Raw genomic sequence first — 20223 nt, 5'->3', positions numbered from 1 at the left:
TGTATTTTTGAAAGGACAGGTGTCCTATAAAAGAGCTGAGAAAGAAGGTTTAGCTGCTTCCCTTTAAGGTTAATTTTGCTGGCTTTTTGTAAGAGCATGTTGAAATGCTGAAGACAGATTTTTGTCTGCATTACAATAGAACAGCAAAGCTTTTTATTTTGTTGGGAACTGAGCCATAATACAGAATAAATGGGATGGTCAACAGCTTGTGGGTCATGGGTCTAATTGTCAGTGAAGAGAATCTAAATAGTGAAAAAGCCAGGAGAGCAGGTAAGTGAAATGCACTTCACTCTGTCAGGAACAGGTGAGACAGGAGTAGTTGAGAAAGTGCATTTTTTTCTTTTAGTTTTTGTGGAGCTTTTTGTTTTTTACTTGCTCATGTACCAGTGATTTGTGACAGGGCTAGAGGTACTACGGCTGTCATTCTGTGTGTTATCAACACGGTATTGATCCTGTCTGGGACAGCTGAACTCCTAATTTGTTGCTGTTAAACTTTGACAATTGCATCTTGAAGGCTTTAGTCATCATTCTTGGAAGTTTGTGCCACCTCAAAATAACACTTTCATGAAGGGCTATATAGAGAGTGATGTTCCAGCTGCTGAAGGGTAGAGTTAAGGTATTGATGCGGGTGTAGTGTACATTATTGATATAATTGCTACTAAAAAGTGATAGAAAAGTTGTGCAGTACAAGGAATGATCTAGTGGGACAACAGGAGGCTTCCTATTGGGGAGATTAAACTGGAAAGGAAATGTGGATACTTGATAGACATCAGTGACAAATAGTTTAAAATAGAGAATATTGCTTCAAGGAGTGCTCTTTTTGTCTCTCAGGTGACTTGGGGCAGACATATGATGGTCATTGAAATGAGATTGCACTTCCTTAGTTTTGGGGTTTTTTTTGATTTCCTGGGTTTTGTTTTAAATGGCTATATCACGTATTAAACATCTTCATTCTTACAGAAGAGCACACCATTTCTTCCCTTTTTCTAGTTTCAGAGAAACATTGATTTTTTTTAGAGATCTTGAAGTTATTCAAATCCTTTCTTATTTTTATTCAAACTCAACATAATTTTTGGCAAATACTTTGATGTTATACTGGGAAAAAAAGATAGTCACCTTTTTTTATAGTAAGCATGTTTTCTTTCGTCATATATTTTTCATATATATAGTGATATATATATATCATATATACTATATATATATATATATAGTATAAGGGCAATATTAATGGCAAATGGAGTTTGATGCCTGACATTATTTTTTTTCCTTCTTTGAGAAGTATCTTGCTCCCCCCCACAAATGTGACCAAAGATTTATTACAGCATACCAAGATGTAAATTCTATCTGGATTGTAGTTGGCTAAATTACAAATAGCTGGGGTTTTTGTGATGAAATGTAGAAGCTACACTAGACTAAGTGTACTTGACTTTGCCATTGAAACCTTTTATGGAAGGGGGGAAAAAAAGTTTTGTTGCTGACCTTGGTGTTATGCCTGGATGAGAAATGCAGTCAAGGAGAAAGGCCAAAAAGGTAGTGAAAGAAGCAGAAATGATACACCCAATGGCCTTCTGTTTAGAAAGTCTGCAAGGGGAGCACATGCTCACAGAGGACAGAGCCTGACATGATGTGTCTTTAGGGTTCTGTGTTTTGTGTGGGTGGCTGTTTGGGGTTTTGGGTTTTTTTCAGGAGATGGATTGTGTTGGTGTAGGGCTGGTTTGTTCTTAGGAAGTTCGAGCAATTCTTACGTACTTGGCATTGAGATAGGATGGTCCACAAGGGTAGGTGGGACTGTTTAAACATGCTAGGGAGTAATCATGTTTAGGAGCAGGTGTATGAATCTGTGTTATTTAGTAAAAGTGGTGGAGGTGGTGGTGTGTGCCATTAAGGTGTGTCTGTTTGTAGTTATTTTGCCTTTTTAAACATTCAGCGTGTAATGCTTTTCACTCAACGCTAGGTTTGCCCTTGTTGTAACATAGATTTCTGGAATCTATCACCTCAGAGCAAAGCTGCTCACATACTCACCTGCTACTGGGATGAGGGAAAGAATCAGAAAAGTGAGAAAACTCACTTGGTTGAGACAAAGTCAGTTTAATAGGCAAACCAAAATCCACACAAGCAAAACAAAAGAAGGAATTCATTCACCACTTCCCATGGGCTGGCAGGTGTTTAGCCTCCCCCAGAAAAGCAGCGCTCCTTTACCTGTAATGGTGATTTGGGAGAACAGACATTATCACTCTGAGCATTCCCCCTTCCTTCTTTCCTCCAGCTTTATATCTGAGCATGTCAACATAGGGTTTGGCATATCCCTTGAGTCAGCTGCTCCAGGTGTGTCCCCTCTCAATTCCTGGTGCACCTCCAGCCTTCTTCACTGGTGGGGTAGGTAACAGAAAGGGCCTTAAGACTGCTCAGCAATAACGAAATCATCCTTGTATTATCAACCCTGTTTCAGCACAAATCCAAAATACAGCCCCCTACCAGCTACTGTGGAGAAAATTAACTCCATCCCAGCCAAAGCCAGCACAGATTGTTATGGCAATATGTGGTTTCTTATGTTTCCAGTTGTTTTTAGTTCAAAAGGTTGAAAACTGTTCTCAAGAAGTTTGGATTTTTGTGGGTTGGTTAATGACTTAAAGTAAAACTCCATATATGTCTAGAAAGAAAAGAAAAATTCAGCTGCATTGGAACTTCTAGAACTTTTTTGTGATGGGATGTTTGGTGCAATATTGATTTCTATGTGTATTTGATATGCTTGCAGAAGTTGCTTGATTTTGTTATGATCAAATGTTGAAATCACTGCAAAAGGTGATATATTTACTCTTTGAAGAAAGCTATGTAGAAATTCAGTTGATCTATGTTTTATATGATATGACCTTATGAGGATTTCTTTTGAATAATACTTAATGCACAAAGCTGTTGGACTTTTCTTTGTGTTTAGTGATACTACACCTGCCAATTTCATGGTTTGATTTTTAAATACTGGTATCTTGACCTTCATTTTAGCTTGCTTCTTCTTATGTGAAACTGCCTGTTTAAAATTTGCAAATTTTTTTCTCTTCAGTAATCTGAAGTCAGAATGAATTGTGGGGTTTTTGTGTTTTGCTTTTTGATTTTTACTGTTTTTAGCTATTTTGATGTCTTTTTTCCATATTACTATTATCATTTACCGTAACATTTAACTTTAGCCAATGTGTGGCATAGTTCCATCTTCACTTTTAGCCATATGCTCTTTGCATCCAGATCTAGAGTGAAGTAAGATTTAAACTTTCTGAAACTTTACACCTGTGTTGGCCTCAGATTGGTCTCTGAGCCGTGATAAGTGCGCAGCCTTTCCCCTTCCCTCTCCCAAATCTGTCTAGAAGAGAGAGGAAAAAAGTCTCATAGAATTACAGAGTACACTGAGTTGGAAGGGAGCACAGGAATCATTGGAGTCTTGTTCCTGTCCCTGCACAGCACCATCTCCAAGAATCACACATGTGCCCAAGAGCACTGTCCAAATGCTTCTTGAGCTCTCTCAGGCTTGGTCCTGTGGCCACTTCCCTGGGGAGCCTGTTCCAGTGCCCAAACACCCTCTGGGTAAAGAACATTTTCCTGATATCCAACCTAAACCTCCCCTGAAGTTTAGGGCCATTCCCTCAGGTCCTGTCACTGTCACCACAGAGAAGAGATCAGGGTCTGTCTTTCTCTTCCCCTCACAAGAAGCTGTAATTGCATTGAGGTCTCCCCTCAGTCTGCTCCAGACTGAACAGACCAAGTGCCCTCAGCCCCTCCTCATACAGCTTCCCCTCAAGGCCCTTCACCATCTTTGTAGGTCTCTTTTGGGTGCTCTCTAGCTGCTCTGTATATTTCTTATATTGTAGCACTCAAAACAGCACACAGGATTTGAGATGGGGCTGCAGCAGCACAGAGTGGGACAATCCCTTCCCTTGCCCAAGTGTGCCTGATGCCCTCTGGAACACAGTGGGCCCTCCTGGCTGCCAGGGCACTGCTGACAGTCTTGTGCAGCTGTAGTTTACAGTTGGCTCAACTCAGTGGCCAGAATTATGATTATTATAATAATAATACCAAAGTTGAGCTTTGGTTAGGTGGTGTGAGATATCTTTAGATGTTTTCAGTGAGGTGTGTTTGATTGTGCAAGTAAGAAAAAGATAATGGTGCAGTATGAGAAACATATTTTTAAGTTTTGTAGAAGACAGATAGTATGCACAAATTGAAACCATATTGAAGATGCTCTGTTTTCCCAGGACTGCAGTAGCAACACACACTTTGCAGGTTTCACTACAAGGCAGATGAGGTTTTTGGGAACAGCAGAGCAGAATCCTGGTATTCTCATTGTGAACTTCTGATCATCTTCATCATGTCAACTTTAATAGATGTCTAGGATCTTGTGGCTGTAATTAAGGTAGCTTCTTATCATCTTTGTCATGTCAAGTTTATTTGATGTCTAGGAGCTTGTGGCTGCAATTAAGGTGGCCTACTGACAGATCTCTAAAAGCTTTGTTGAGACAGGATAGCACGATCTATTAGTCAGCTTCTTGTTGAACTACGCACTCATGTAGAATTTGCTGACAGATCTAACACCAGTCTTACTGATTTGAAACTGCAATGTGACAGGGCCTGTGTTTGGTCTAGCTGAATAAGTTTCTTTTAAGCTAAGAAGAGAAAATAAATGTTGGCTTTTTCTAGCAATAAGTTACTGGTTTGTATCCACAATTGCTATGAACTGCGTTGGTCTGGAGGCTCACAGGTCAGTCTCTCTTTGTAATAACTGCTTAATTTAGGTGACTGCATAGATATGGTGTGTTTAACCACTATATTCTTTTCCTCTCCTACCTTTCAATCTTCCTGATATATGCCATATACTTAACTTTTGAACAGCTGCAGCTTATTTATCTCACAGGCAGGAGAATTCTATATTACTGAATTTTAGATAACAAAGTGGGTTTCCATGTGCTACAAAAAGTAATGCTAAATAAAAAGATAAATGGAGACATTTTATCAACTACTACTTTAGAGCACAAAAATGGATTTTTTTTCACCATTGTGGTTCTCGAACTTGTAATAAAGAATATGACAGGTGTAAAATTAGGGCAATTAGCATCTGATTTTTTTTTAGCTAATGGGATGTTGAAGACTAATAGATGCTGTTTCAGTGTGAATAATGTCAGTGGTCTTGAGACAAACCCTGATATCGTGAAGTTACTATTACACACTAGGTATAAAATGATAGCTTCTGTTTCTTGTGCAGCTCCCTGTGACCTTTTGGTTAACAGCCATACTGAGCTGTAGCTGATACCTAGTAGTTCAAGCACAGAATTCTTGGACCTTGGATACAACTAAATCCTTCCATTATTTCATTCCCAAATAGTACATGTGGGTTCTTTTCACCATTAAATATGTAATAATAGCTGTAGGTGTTAAAATCATCTGTTATATGTAATGTCAGTGAAACCAATTGTAACCTTGTAAAGAGGACCATTGCCACCTTGTGTAGACATCCTGTGAAGAAATCTACAAATTTTTCTCTGTCACTAAAGTTTTGTGAGTCTTGTAAAACTAAAAGATTGTCTGAGGAACTAGTCAAGTTTAAAATAATCAGCTTGTGATATCAGCATTTCACCATGGTGTTTCTACTCAGTCTCAGTTTTGGAGTTCAAAAGACAAAGCCAGGAGAACCACACAGCAACCAAGCAACATCATAGCTTGGGAGAAATGGGATGTAGGGAAATCTCCAGTGGGAAATATGGTGCATGGTTCGTATGTAATGTAGGATTCCTTAACCTAGTAAGGAGAGGAAGAAAAAGTACTGAGAACAGTCAAGTTTTTCAAATCTAAATAGCAAACATGGTCTGTGTGTATGTGTTGTATGCCAAAGGTACTAGAAAAACCCTGGTATGAATTATGGAGTTCCTCTAGAGTCTTTTGAAGGGTATTAAAAGTATTACGGTGCAAGTTTTTGTGTCTCAGTGTAGGTAGGTGTGTAGAAGTACTTCTCCCAGTCATTCAGACAAGATGGACTAGTACATTTTCTGGCGTTGAAATGCAAGTGAATTCTATCCTGAAATATGAAGCTGAAAAATTACTTGGTGTCTTCCTCAAGAAAGCATGTCATAAAATAGCAGTGCTGTTTGGAAGGAAAGACTATAAATTTGTAGAAAGATGCATTTTATCTGAAGTATGGAGACTGAAGATGTAGACGATGATCTGCAGAATGGCCCCCTCTTTGACTAAACACAAGATCTTGTAAACTGTTAGCTTCTATGCTTGTCTGCAAGTGCCTCTTGAAAGAGACAGTCAGCTTCAGCCTGAATTTTCTGCTGCAGATCTTGCAGTCCTTGCTTTTTTATCCTTTTTTTATCCTTTAGCTGCTGTTGTAAGAGCCTGTTACCATAGCTTCGCCTGCAGGATAAGGACTGCTTGCAGACTGGGAACACAAAGCAAAATACTGTACCAGTTCCTGTGTACAAAAAACTGTACTTTGATCACAGCTAGGATTCCACATATTTCACTATTTTTCCCCAGTTGGAAAGATCAATTCTGTTATTCCCATGGTACTGCTACAGTGCTTCCTTTGGTTTGCATGCACTATCCATGGTGAAATGGAAATACGTCACTCCTGGCAAAACTGACCTTGCTGATAGAAGAAAATCACATTTTCTGTTTCTTTCTCCTGAGTTGAACAAGAGCATCCCATCTTAGATGTTAGATACACCTTTTAGATTATCTGAACTGTCAAGCTACACAGAATGTAATTGCATGTCACTGCATTGTTCTTTTTCCCATATCTCTGCATGGCTCTAATGTTTTTGGTAAAAATGAGGGGGAGTGGGGAAATGATACCCTCTTCAGCTGCCACGGAATGTTTTGTAATGGTTGATTACTCTCTTCCTTAGCTATTCATTTCCCTCAGGACTAGAATATGCTGTGCATACACACAAGCTCTCTTGACTTAATTCAAGCCTTTGGTCTCTGCCATTTCTAGCAATGGTTTGGGGTCTTTGAGCTTTCAGCTGTTTCCTTTTTGTTTTGTTTGTGCTGTTTTGGCTGTGGGGCTTGATGATTGGAGGTTTTGTTTTTTCCAAGGTCAGTGTGTGTGTGTGTGTGTGTGTGTGTGTGTGTGTGTCTTTTGCTTGTTTTGGGAAGTTAAAGTCAAGGTTAAAAAATTTAGTTATCCTTGGAGGTTCTGTGTATTGATTTTCATTTACTCTAACAGGGCCTGTACTCAGTGCACCATCATCTCTACTAAGTACATCTTGGGCACTCAGAGCTCATTGGCAGAACTGGTGTCTTATGGACGTTGAGGTCTCTGGAGCAGTGTTTAATCTGCAGGCAAAACAGGATACCTTGCGTGCCATCAGGCATCGTAACTTCAGACTAAATTTTGCCCTGGTGGCTGAAATACAAACTGAATGCCTTCGTCTTTGTGCGGCTTGCAGAGCTATGACCCAAGAATTGCTTTGTTAGGCCAAATAAACACAGAGAAAAGACCTTTGCTCATCAGTTTGGCCAGCTGAGCAATTCTTTCAGAAAGGATCCAGAAGACTCAAACTATGAAACTATCCTGTATGGTTAAAGGAAAAGTAAACTTTGTGGGGCATCATTTAAAGGAGTGAATGACTCCTGGCCTGAAGGTATCATCAGTCTTCCACCTGCTAGCTGGTAGGAACAGCAGTCTAGCTAACATTTTCTGTCTGTAGCAGTCTTCTAAAATGCTTTGTCCCGATAAACACAGTAATCTTTTTTTTCAAGGGTCACTCTTATCCAGGTGGTTTCCTTGAAGATCTCTGGTCAAGAGTGTCTAGGCATCATTAGGGAAGAGGAGATGATCCATGCAATGGGATTGTTATATCCTGCTAGGCAAGGCCCTCCACAATTTGCTCTAGTTGATCCTGTTCTGAGCTTTTGGATTAGATTGGGTGATGTATGGAGGTCCCTTCTAGCTTTAACAGTTCTGTGATTTTTATGATCATGTTATAAAGTAACTGTCCTGTTGTGCCCTTCATAGGAGATGTGGTACTTCCATGATAAAAGGGACCTTAAGGATTTAAATCCATTCGAATATTGGAGAGCAATTCTTCACTAACAGAGATGAACTGAACATTTTAATGAAGCCTTGTCCATATGTTCTGCATGAGGATTATCATTCCGTCCTTTTCCATTCTGCTGTACTATCTTTCCTTCTGCTGTAGCAGAAATAGCATATTAGCGCATCTTGCACATGGGATGGTTTTAGAAAAAGTTCCTGATTCTACCATTTTTGGAAAGCTTCTGTTTGTAGGAGAGACAAAGAGACCAAGTAGGGCAACTTGCAAGCTTCACAGAGTTCAGTGATGCCATTTTACTTTGTTCTTGCTGCCCAACTTCCGCTTAAGTAGGCAGGAGGCAACCAAATGAGAAATGTGGTGGGAGTACGTACAGCATGGATGACATGTAGCCAAAAGTATGTGGCAAGCATTCTCCACAGAAATGTTTTTGAGGAAGCTCTTGCTGCACAGGAACGTTTCTGATGTTGTTCCGAACTTAATGTGTTTAGTTCTTCAGCATGCTTTTGTTACAGTCGGGTCCTAGCTGAGTTTTAAGTAATGCTAAGTCCTGTTGCCAACCCCAGAATATTCATAAATCTGCAATGCTATTTTAGTGTGTTTGTGTATAGTCTGGTTATGTATGTAATATTCAGTCGAGGTGTCAATTTAATACATAGCTGTCAAAAATGCATTTATTTGAAGGAGGCTCCTTATAATCTTCTTACAAAATTAGTAGTAGAAAGGTCATGGACGTTGACAATTTGTATCAGTAGCCGGCATGTGTTTTGTGTTGTATTTCTTAGAGTTACACTTTGCTTTCTTTATGTGATGTCAAACTGTAGACACCTGGTGATTTTTCAGTTTTCTGATGTATTTGTACTTCACTCTTTCCAGACATGAGTTGTCAAGAATTAGCCCTGGAACTTGTTTGGTACCTATTGCAGCTTGTTCTCATGTCTGAAAATACTGGGTCCTTTTTGTCACTGAGGAATTCCTGGAAAGGCAAGTGTTACAGTATTTCTTCAGCTCATTGCACAGTAGGAATGTTTTAATAGTGCTGCATGTTTTCAGCTGGAAAATGATTTTTTTTTCTTTTAAAATTAAATGAAAAGGCTAATCAGAATCAAAAGACTACATGAACGTGTACAGTTCCTCCATCAGTTATGTTGACAGGAAAACATTGTTAAGCAATAACCGTATGGTTATTAAGTTGACTATGCCATGGCTATGGTGAGAGTAAGCTTACTCCATTTTGAAACTCTAATAGGTAAGATACATTTCTGGTAGTAGGCATTTTTTGCTTGAATTTCCTTTATTGCTAATGTTATGTTAGGGGGTAGTTATTTTTAAGGGTCTGAGCAGTTCTTACCAAATGGACTGATCTCTGATGCTGAACAGTACCAGAGACATCAGGTTAAGGAGAGGTTTTCAATAGGCAAGAACTGCTCCATAGCATCAGGCAAGACCATTCTCCTGTGATTGAGCCAATACTTGTGGATATCACACAATACCTTTTTTTTTCAAGTAATTACAGTGATAGAACCCTCTGGAAAGAGCTTCCTTTGTCATCTGAAAAATGTTTTGGTAGCTCAGTTCTGAGACTGTTAATTGCAAAGCAGAGTGCTGCTTTGGAGCATGTAAAGCTGCTGAGGATAGCAGAATGGGTATTCCTCAGAGCCTAATTTCTTAGTTCACTTATACTGAGGACCACTTGGTTCAGGTTTTGGGCTGCAGGCAGATTTTTATTTTATTTTTTATTCAGACTAGAATATACTTAGGATTCCAAACAGTTCAAAATAAGTCAGTTTTTTCAGCACTTTCTGGTGATTCTAGGCATACTAACCAAATCTGCAGACAGTACAAAACTGGGAGGAGCTGTTGACTCTTTCTAGGGCAGGGGGGCCCTGCAGAGAGACCCCAACAGATCAGAGGGTTGGGCAATCACCAACCATAGGAAGTTCAACAAGTGCTGGATTCTACACCTGGCATGGGACAACCCTGGCCGTACAGACAGGCTGGGGAGTGAGAGTCTAGAAAGCAGTGCCATGGAAAGGGACCTGGGGGTCCTGGTCAATGACACGTTGAACATGAGCCAGCAGTGCCCTGGCAGCCAGGAGGGCCAACCCTGTCCTGGGGGCATCAGGGACAGCATCAGCAGCCGGGCAAGGGAAGGGATTGTCCTGCTCTGCTCTGAGCTGGGGCAGCCTCAGCCCGAGTGCTGGGGACAGTTTTGGACGCCACAATGTAAGAAAGATATTAAGCTATAGACAGCATTCAAAAGAGACCTACAAAGATGGTGAAGGACCTTGAGGGGAAGCCATATGAGGAGCAGCTGAGGGCTCTTGCTCTGTTCAGCCTGGAGGACACTGAGAGGGAACTTCATTCCAGTTACAGCTTCCTTGTGAGGGGAGGAGGAGGGGCAGACCCTGATCTCTGTGGTGACCAGTGACAGGACTCAAGGGAATGGCCTGAAGTTGTGTCAGGGGAGGTTTAGGTTGGATATCAGGAAAAGGTTCTTCACCCAGAGGGTGTTTGGGCGCTGGAGCAGGCTTCCCAGGGAAGAGGTCACAATACCAAGTCTGATGGAGCTCAGGAATTGTTTAGACAAAGCTCTTGGGCACATGATGTGACTCTTGAGGATGGTGCTGTTCAGGAGTTTGACTCCATGATCCTTGAGGTCCCTTTCCACTCACCTGATTCTGTGATTCTTCATTGACCTGAGCTAGGTGAACTGCTGGGATTCATTGCTTTCTGCTGTCTTCAGAAGGCTTGAAATACATCAGGTTTCAAGTAAGGACCTTGTAATGTCTGTGTGTCAACACTTGCCACTTCTATTTTGTTATGGTTATTGGAAATTGCTAGTTATCTTAAGAGATGACCTGTGTCAGTGCTGAGATGCTCTGACACAGATGTGAAAACTTTGCCGGCAGTGAAGAGCTCCCTCACTCCACACCTTACTGCTTCTTCCAGTGTCTGCTGAAAACTCTAGCCAAGTGGATGTTGCTTTGGTGAATCTGTCACTGTTCCTGATCTAGATACTTCTTTCTCAGCAAAAGAGATTTTTATCAAAGAATAACCTCCTCAGTATTTATACCCTCCAAGGCAGGCATTCTATCAGCTTGCTTTCTCAAGCAAAGGTATTAAAGAGGGGGAGAGCTCCCCATGGGAGTTAGAAGGAATGAATGTATCACAGCAGGTCTCATCTTGCTTTCTGAAGTAATGCTATTGTGTGTATGAATATAGTCCCTCAATTTTAAAAATGGAAAGGAAAAGGTGACGTAATTTGGGGGGAGAGATGACTATGGAAATCATGTTTCAAGGTGGAGAGCATAAAATACAGTGTAGCTATGAGGAGGCTGCTCTTCTCAGCAGATTTGGAGATGTATTTGCATATTTAGATTTATCAGTATGTCAGTGATAATTTGCTTTGTAAGAACAGTTCCCTCAGTACAAGTGCTTGAATGTTAATGTGTGTACTGGTTGTGGATGTGCTAGAGTTAATTTTCTTCATAACAGCTCCTGTGGTGATGTGTTTTCTGTATTTGTAGTGAAAATAGTGTTGATGACTCAGGGATCTTTTTGTTGTTGTTAAGCAGTGCTTACATGGAGTCAAGGTCTTTTCTGCTCCTCACCCCACCCCACCAGTGAGGAGGCTGGGAGTGCACAAGGAATTGGGAGGGGACACAGCTGGGACAACTCCCCCCAGCTGACCCAAGGGATGTCCCCCACCATATGGTGCCATACGCAGCATACAGAGCTGGGAGGAAGTGGGGCATGTTTGTCTTCCCAAGTCAACACTGTATGTGATGGAGCCCCGCTTTCCTGGGGATCACTGAACACTGCCTGCCCATGGGAAGTGATGAATGAATTCCATGCTTTGCTTCTATGCATGACTTTTGCTTTACCTGTTAAACCATCTTTACGTCAACCCATGAATGGTCTCAATCCTATCTTTCTGGTTCTTTCCCCCATTCCATGTGCGGGAAAGTGAACAAGCAGCTGGGCTGCCTATTGGCATTAAACCATGACATTTAGTACTGGCTGTACTGTAGTTTATTAAAATGCTGTAGTGTTAGTAGCAGCACTTGGGGAAAGGATTCAGGATAAATCTCTTGGATAACTTGCTTAAGAGTCAGAGATCTGCAAAAGGCAGTTAACTTTGTCTCATTATGCTGGTTATTTCCATCTACTTTCTTTAGCAGAGGAGTCTAATTGTGGATTTTTGTCTTTCTGGCTGTAGACTAACCTGGCAAGGGAACCTTACGAAAATGCACAGTCACTTGTTCATGTCTGTCTATCTGGAAACTGTAATCATAGCCCATAGCAAAGCATTCTCTCATGTGGTTAAGCATTTACATGAGAAAGCATAGTTGCCAAGGTACACTGGAAGTCCAGTTTGTCTATCAAGGACTGGTGGTTCAAGGATGAAGGGTTTTTTTCAGTTGTGAAGTAATTATTGACAAGTTATGTGACTATAAAATGTTTTTCTGCTAAGCTTAAGTGGGATGCATTCTTCTTACGACAGTTTAAGTTCTTTTCTCTTGGCGGAATTACTTTATTATGAATCTGCAGCAGGTTGCTTGTGTAGTGTCCACAGAATGTATATTAAATCTGAGGTTGCAGTTTAGATAACATTTTTCTCCAGATGTCTTTTTTCCCACCCCCACATACTGCCGTATCCCCTTGACCACATAGAATTTATGAAACTAGAGATGTTGCTTTGCAACAGATAAAAACTTCTAGTAATACTTTATACTTTAGTATGTCTTCTTAAGTTATTGAAGTGTACGTGTATATATACAAAGGTAATAGTTTTGTTAATGAGTAGATTATTTGCATATATTTCTTTAATCAAAAGGTACTTGCATTTGACTAACTCGTAGCAGATTGTCAGTGTCGTCAGAAATGGGCCCATAAGAAGAAGAGGCGTATAAGAATACTGATAATTCTGTAGAAATAACTGGTTACCATGTGTTTCTGCTGCTGTCTACTTCTGGTTTTTCTGTGTGATTAAATCGTTGTAGCTTACTGATCTTAATGAGTAATTCAATTGCGGTGCCTCTGTGCCAGAAGAGACCTGCATTTTGAGCAGCCTTATGACACTTGCATGGAAAGATTCTTGTTTTAAAAATTAATGTGTGTTTAGTCTGTAAATGTACTGTTAATTTAATGCCAAAATGTAGTCAAATAGAAGACTTTAAATGTAACCTTGCTAGTGAACTCTGGTGTTTTAAAACTGTTTTTCTAATTCAAATTTTGAACTTAAATATATTTATTTTCAGTTTCACCTGTGAGAGGTAGAGACTACTCAAACCAGACTTCCATGGAACATGAGGGAGCCTGTCTTATATCAATTAGTTGTTGGGGTTTCTGAAGTCTTAAAGTATTTTTAAAACACTGCATTTCTTCCTATTAAAAAAAGTTTTTTTACCCTGCAGTGTTCTTGGCGAAATTACTGAAACGACTCTATGGTGAAACTTCATCATCTTCTCTTGTTCAGACTTCAAGTAGAGAAAAGGAGGTGGTTCTTGAAAATATTGGCTCAAAATCTAAAGAAAAGAATTTGGATAGTGTTCAGATTTCATCAGCAGATGCTAGCACATCAACTAATACACCCTGCGAATCACTTCAAGGTGAGACTGTGTTGTCATTTTTCTGATAATATGCTTTTAAATATAGCTGCTTTATTTCAGAACAGTATAGTATGTCTTTTTTTTTATCTACTGGTACCAACAGATGAATTTGAGTACTAGGGCTAGTGGTACTTAATACCTGGAACACTTGAGGTCCTATGAAAGTCAAGAAACAGTCTTGGTATACATGCTTAGATGCAGTATTTAGCAAAAGCAAATATGAAATTTCATTGTAAGCTGTAACTGTCTTTGATATAATGTCTCTTAAATAGTGATAAAATGACTTCTACTGGTATAGCTCTGCTCAGCTGTTAGAGATGCAGATGAAGATAGGTGGGAATAATCCTGCCCTCATGCTGCAACAGAAACCCCAAAGGGAATGCAGATCCATCAGAAGGCAAATAATTCAGAGACTATATTAGTCCCTTGGAAAAGAGCATTATGTTGTGTGTGTTTATACAGTGACATGGCACATGAATATTTGAACAGATAAATAAAAGCCCTTTTTTTTCTCAAATAAGTTGTAGAATGTGAATGGCATGCCAAAAGATAGAGCTGGAAAGTGAGGTGGCTGTGGTATTGCTTGTGGGTAAAAGGCTCTGCACAAGTATAGAATGAAAGTGAACTGCTTTGTATTCATCTAAAACCAGATTTTGCCATAACTATAAGGCTGTTAACCTGGCTTGAAATAGAAGAGTATGTTTCACAAGAGCATAATAAACTTTCTCTGGGGGAGATGATCAGCTCTCCTTACTTGCTCACAGGGAAGAACTGGTTGTAGATGAGGTCTGGGAGCAGGAGAGTAATGTCCAGAAAGAAGTGAGCAGAATGATTAGTAGGGTTAGAACTGTGTGCTACATAATGACAGATGTTTGTCTCATTCAGGGATCTGCTTGGTAGGATTAAGGAGAGGATTAGACTGAATTGCAAAGGAGCTCTGAAGAGCTGGTTCAGGAATAACTTCTCAAAGCACAAGAATGGCTTATTTTGACATGCAGAAAACAAAGCAAATGTGGCAGGATGCCTGACAGAGCTCAGATGTGTCTGGGACAGCAGCAAAGGGAAGATGAAGGAAGGCTAGCTGGGACAAGGTAGGCACAGGAGCTGTGTCATCACTGTGGAAGCAATCCCATGGTGCCTGGCAGAGAAGCAGAAGGTCTGTTCACAGTAACCAGGCTCAACCAACAGTCCAGTGACACCAGGCAAGTTAATAGTGACAAGGTGGGTCTGAGGTCAAGCCAGTATGTCAAGTCTGTGTGTCAGTGTATCACTGATCTGAAATATCCCTCTGGTTAGTTTGGGTCACCTGCCCCAGCTGTGTCTCCTTCCACTCACCCCCAAGTTCCTCACCAGAGTGGCAGTACAAAAAGGAGGAAAGGCCTTGGCTCTGTGCAAGCCCTGCTCAGCAATAACAAAATCATCTCTGTATTATCAATGCTGTGTTCAGCACAAACCCAGAACACAGCCCTGAACCAGCCATAAGTAGAGAAATTTGCTATTTCAGATGATTGTTGGATACAAAACTAGAGCCAAAGAGGTAAGTCTTCCTTGTATGCATAGTAAAAGAGGTGGAATATAGCCTTCCCTTTCCTGATGACAAAGGATCCTTCTTTCTACCTACTCATTTTTATGAAAAGCCAGTGAAATGGAGGAGTGTGATTCTGAAATCTGCTCTGTGGGTGAGTACTGTCTCTGTCACCTACTGTGCAACACCAAGGGCAGCAAAAGCTTCTTTTTAAGGCTTTTAGCTGCAGCCAAATATGGTGAATTAGCTATAACCATGACTGTTACCTGGGGGTGCTGGTTGACAGTCGGCTGAACATGAGCCAGCAGTGTGCCCAGGGGCCAAGAAGGCCAATGGCATCCTGGCCAGTATCAGGAATGGTGTGGCCAGCAGGAGCAGGGAGGTCATTCTTCCCCTGTACTCGGCACTGGTGAGGCTGTACCTTGAGTATTGCATCCAATTCTGGGCCCCTCAGTTTAGGAAGGACGTTGAGATGCTTGAGCGTGTCCAAGGAAGAGCAACAAGGCTGGTGAGGGGCTTGGAGCACAAGCCGTATGAAGAACGACTAAAGGGAGCTGGGGTTGTTCAGCCTGGAGAAAAGGAGACTCAGAGGTGATCTTACCACACTCTGCAACTTTCTGAAGGGTGGCTGTGGTGAGCTGGCGGTCGGTCTCTTTCTCCAGGCAACAACAGACAGAACAAGAGGACACAGTCTCAAACTGCGCCAAGGGAGATACAGGCTAGAATTAAGGAGGAAGTTTTTCACAGAAAGAGTGATCAAATACTGGAATCATCTACCCAGGGAGGTGGTGGAGTCACCATCCCTCGATGTGTTTAAAAAAAGACTGGATCTGGCACTTGGTGCCATGATCTAGTTGAGGTGTTAGAAGATGGGTTGGACTCGATGATCTTAAAGGTCTCTTCCAACCTAGAAATTCTGTGATTCTGTGATACCCAACTATGGAGTCATTTCTTAAGCTAAAACTGTTTTTGTTTGTAGTGAATCTATACCATTCCTTATAAATTAGGACAAAACTCCCACTGAAATGGGAGGTAAGGGGGAGAATTTATTTTACCTTGTGATTTATAACTCCTCTGATTTGTTTATACCTGATTCCTATTGCAATATTCTTCAAGGCAATGAAAGAAAGGCTTTTTATTCAGAATCCCAATACAGGGAAAATATAGCTTATGGGATAGAACACATGGAATAAAAAGAAAAGGTTTATATTTAGGATTTTTACAGCAGAGCAACAAGGCTGTTTTTGAAATTAACAGCAAACTATAACTGAGTTTGTTATCTATAACTGAGTTTGTTATCTGTTGGAGGCATGCAAATGCCACAGTAGTACAGAAAGGGTTCTGCCTTGTCTCAAGTTCAACATATAAGTACTTAAAAAAAAAAGAAAAAGAAGTCTTGAAGCAATAAACTCATAAGAAAAAAAGATAAATCAGTTACCCATCTGGAAAACCAAAACACAACCATTCTTTTCTGGTTCTGATTGTATTGAAATTTACTGCTCTCCTGCACTTACATTGTGATTTTATAGCATTGGACACTGAAAGTACATGTTTAGAGATAGGTAGAAGGTTTAAGCTATAAACTCTGTGGACTTGGTGAAAGAAAAACATAAAAGCATTGATTGAGTTTTTTGATCATAAACTGTTTTAATTGGGTTCTTACTTACAGACCAAAGATTGTGGGCATAAATACAAGACAGCTGATGATTTAAGTAGCAGTAGTCAAAGATGACTAATTGGAAGAAACAGTGGAAAATAAGGAATTTGGTTTTTTGTAGATACTAACTCTTTCCTAGTTGGAAACTTTATTATTTCAGTCCTACAAAATGCTACTAAAAACGATCTAGTGTCAATAAAAATTGAGGATTTCTTTTAAAATAAATTGACTTAGTCTTAAGTATTTTCTAGCATTAAATAATAGATTTTACTGTAAAACTCATCATAATGTCCTTATTTGCCTTTAACAGTTACTCTCAGATTGTGAAATAACCAATTTGTCTAAGCTAAACTGCCACCACCTTCCACCTGTAAGATTCTGATCTTTTCAAGGCAATGCTGCAAACTGCATTCCAATAATTTTATAGGCACGTCTCTATTGTCCTTCCAGATGCAGGCTTTTAAGATCATACTTTTATAGCCTGTAAATATTTGCATTTACATGCCTTTTTTGAGACCAGATTGAAGTTAAGATGCTTAAGAAGATGTAACATCAGGACCTGTGTTAATGATTACATGTTTAATTTTAGTTCTAGGGCATAGATAGTAAGATATACCTTCCCTTTGGATTACAGTTGTCCTAAATCAGACTTTATTTTCCCTTTTGTACCAAAATACTTAGTAAGAAAATGAATGTAACCAAAGTAGGGATTCCTATCCCCTAGAACAATTAGAAAAGACTTTCTAAATATTTCAAGTTGAGGAACTTGATTCATCCATTGCAAGAGCAATAATTCTTAATTTCAAAAGATGTAATAAAAGATTTTTTCCCTACTTCAGCATAAAATCAAAGAGGGTCTAGATTACCATCTTTATTACCTTAAACCATTTTCAAGTTCCATGCAAGTAGTGAACCTGATTCTTGTGAAAGGCAAAGCATTAAAAGAGAGCAAATGGAGAGTTGAAAGCTTCTATAATAAGAGAAATTTTCCCTAAACTAAGGATATTCTGTGAATATGCTGCCTTAAAAATACTTTATAACTTGCTATATCACAGAAAAAAAAGCATCTGGGAAAAGATTGAGCATTTCAAAATAAAAATTGCTCACGTGGTTATGGACTTTGGCTAAATTCTGTCCCAAGAATTAGTTTTTTTAGGTTTTGACCTTTGTTAGACCCAGGTCTACTTGCAACTAGGATTAATATAGTGAAGTCATGAGGTCTGCAGTTCTGTGATTTCTTTTTTTTTTTTTTTTTGGGTTGATATTTTAAAACCTCAGTAATTATTTTTAATAGCTTTGTAGTATATATTCAAAAATGGCATGCATACTTCTAACTAGAGATTTGCTAATTGTAGAATTGGCACAAATGGGTCAGGTTGGAGGGACCACAGTGGGTCATCTGGTCCAACCTCCCTGCAAGCAGGGTCATCCCAGAGTGCATGGCACAGGATCTCACAGCCTCTCTGGGCAATCTGTTCCAGTGCTTGATCACCCACACAGTAAAAAAGTTCTTCCTCATGTTCAGGTGAAACTTCCTGTGCATCGGTTTCTGCCTCTTGTCCTATTGCTTGCCATCAGCAAAAAGAGCCTGGAAATGTTCTTTTGACACCCCATGCTTTAGATACTGATGCACATTGATGAGGTCCCCTCTCAGTCATCTTTTCTGGAGGCTCCCTCAGCATTTCCTAGTATGAGGAAATGGCCTCCTTAGTCTCTGACCTTTTTCTTGGTCAGAATTATAACTACTTTTTGTAAGACTTGGAATTTACTGATCAGTGTTTAGCATCTTCCTTATAAAAATGAACATTTTAGAGTTGCTGAAGAAGGATAATTGCATTCAAGTTAAATATATGTCAGTATAAATTGTGTTGTGCCACTTGTGATTTTTGCTTTTTCCCTAATTCTGACAAAGGAATTTGAAATGCAGAGAGTCTAGCCAGAGTTTTGGATCTTGTGGAGATAACTTAATCTTTCCTTCTTCTTCATTTATTTAAGTAAGAAATAGTGAGGAATGTTACTAAGATGTTGCTAGCAATAGGTTTTAGTTTTCTAAAAAAGCTGGAATCTATGTTATGCTATATAAATGGACAAAACACAATTTACTACTTATTAATTAAATAAAAATGTGAATGTCTTATCAAATGTGACCTATCCCAGCACTGTTATCCTATGTGAGGAATTCATGTCAAAATTCCATACAGCTGTGTGATTATTTTGTGTTCTCCTTACTTGTTCCACTGAAGTTATTGATGCTGACAGTGTACTGCATTTAAATCATCATTAGGACACCAGGGCTGTGTCCTTCCTCATACAAATCCTGTTTTCCTGCAGCCATTTTGCTCTAGAAAACTTAAGCTAGTGACAGAAATGCCTAGGAGACAAAACTTGTCTAAAAAATATGCATGAACTGCCCTGCCTTTTAGTTGATGAACTGCTTATGGTTGAGAAATTAAATTCTAGCAGTACTTAATGCAATAAACAACTTTAGAGACTTGTTAAACAATTCAGCTTTGCTTTAGGTAATTACTTTGAAAAGCTGTCTATTGTGAATAAGCTAAAGAGCAATGGAGATTATAATTATTATACAATAAAGTGTTGTAACTTACAGTCTTTTCTCAAGGGTTTAAAAATTCTCTCATTGCATGGTATATTACAGTGCTATAGTGCTGTGCAAATGGGACAGATGTATCCAGGAGTTGAGTATTTGAGTGAAGATACCAGCCCCTGGTGGCTCTGGTAAAAGTGGTGCCCAGCCAGTTTTACAAGCCAGTATAGCTGTGTGCTTTAGGGGAACGTAGAAATCTAGGGTTTAGGGGAGAAGGGAAAAAAAAAATCCAAAACCCAGCCTAAAAAACCCAACCAATCCAAATCCCTCAAACAAAAAAGCCAAACCCTTGTCTCTGTTCAGACTGAGTGGGCTGTGTGTATAATATCTGTAACTTCTGCTTGTGACAGAAACAGTACTCTTGTTGTCTTCAGTTCCTATAGCAATGCTTTTCTGGGTTTTGGAGGGGTTGTTTGCTGCTGATTGACAGATTCCTTCCTTTTCCAGTGTTCTTATGTATACATACTAACTCCTTCTCCTCTTCTATGTGCTCATTGCAAGCAGCTTAGCTGTCATAGGGAGAGAGCTGCTGGTCTCTGTGAGGCTTCTGTGAGCTACTGACTGAGCTCTGTCAGTAGCTCATCTAAGAGTGTGTAGCAGTTGCCTACATAGAGGAGAAAATGCCAGCTTTAGTTCTAAGTGTTAACAAACTCTAAACCTAAACTAGTCAACTGCAGGAAAACTAATTATCTTGGTAAAGGAAACAGAAAAATGGCTTGTTTAAGAACTTGATAAAGTAGCCTTGTTCCACCTAGAGATGGCTGATAGTACTAAATTGAATC

At 39.8% G+C, this 20223-nt stretch overlaps 1 protein-coding gene across 1 annotated transcript in view; it reads left to right on the top strand.

The window, feature by feature from the left end:
• Window positions 1-215: 215 nt before the first annotated feature.
• ERICH1 (glutamate rich 1) overlaps window positions 216-20223 on the top strand; it is a 63741-nt gene continuing 43733 nt past the window's right edge. The window contains exons 1-2 of the mRNA XM_031063929.1: window positions 216-270; window positions 13460-13654. Coding sequence (XP_030919789.1) covers window positions 216-270; window positions 13460-13654 — 250 coding nt within the window. The remainder of the gene's footprint in view (window positions 271-13459; window positions 13655-20223) is intronic.

Source organism: Geospiza fortis, unplaced genomic scaffold (assembly GCF_000277835.1).
Source record: "Geospiza fortis unplaced genomic scaffold, GeoFor_1.0 scaffold356, whole genome shotgun sequence".
Classification (NCBI taxonomy): domain Eukaryota; kingdom Metazoa; phylum Chordata; class Aves; order Passeriformes; family Thraupidae; genus Geospiza; species Geospiza fortis.
Note: the sequence above shows the minus strand (reverse complement) of the source record. Positions and strands in the feature narration are given on the sequence as shown.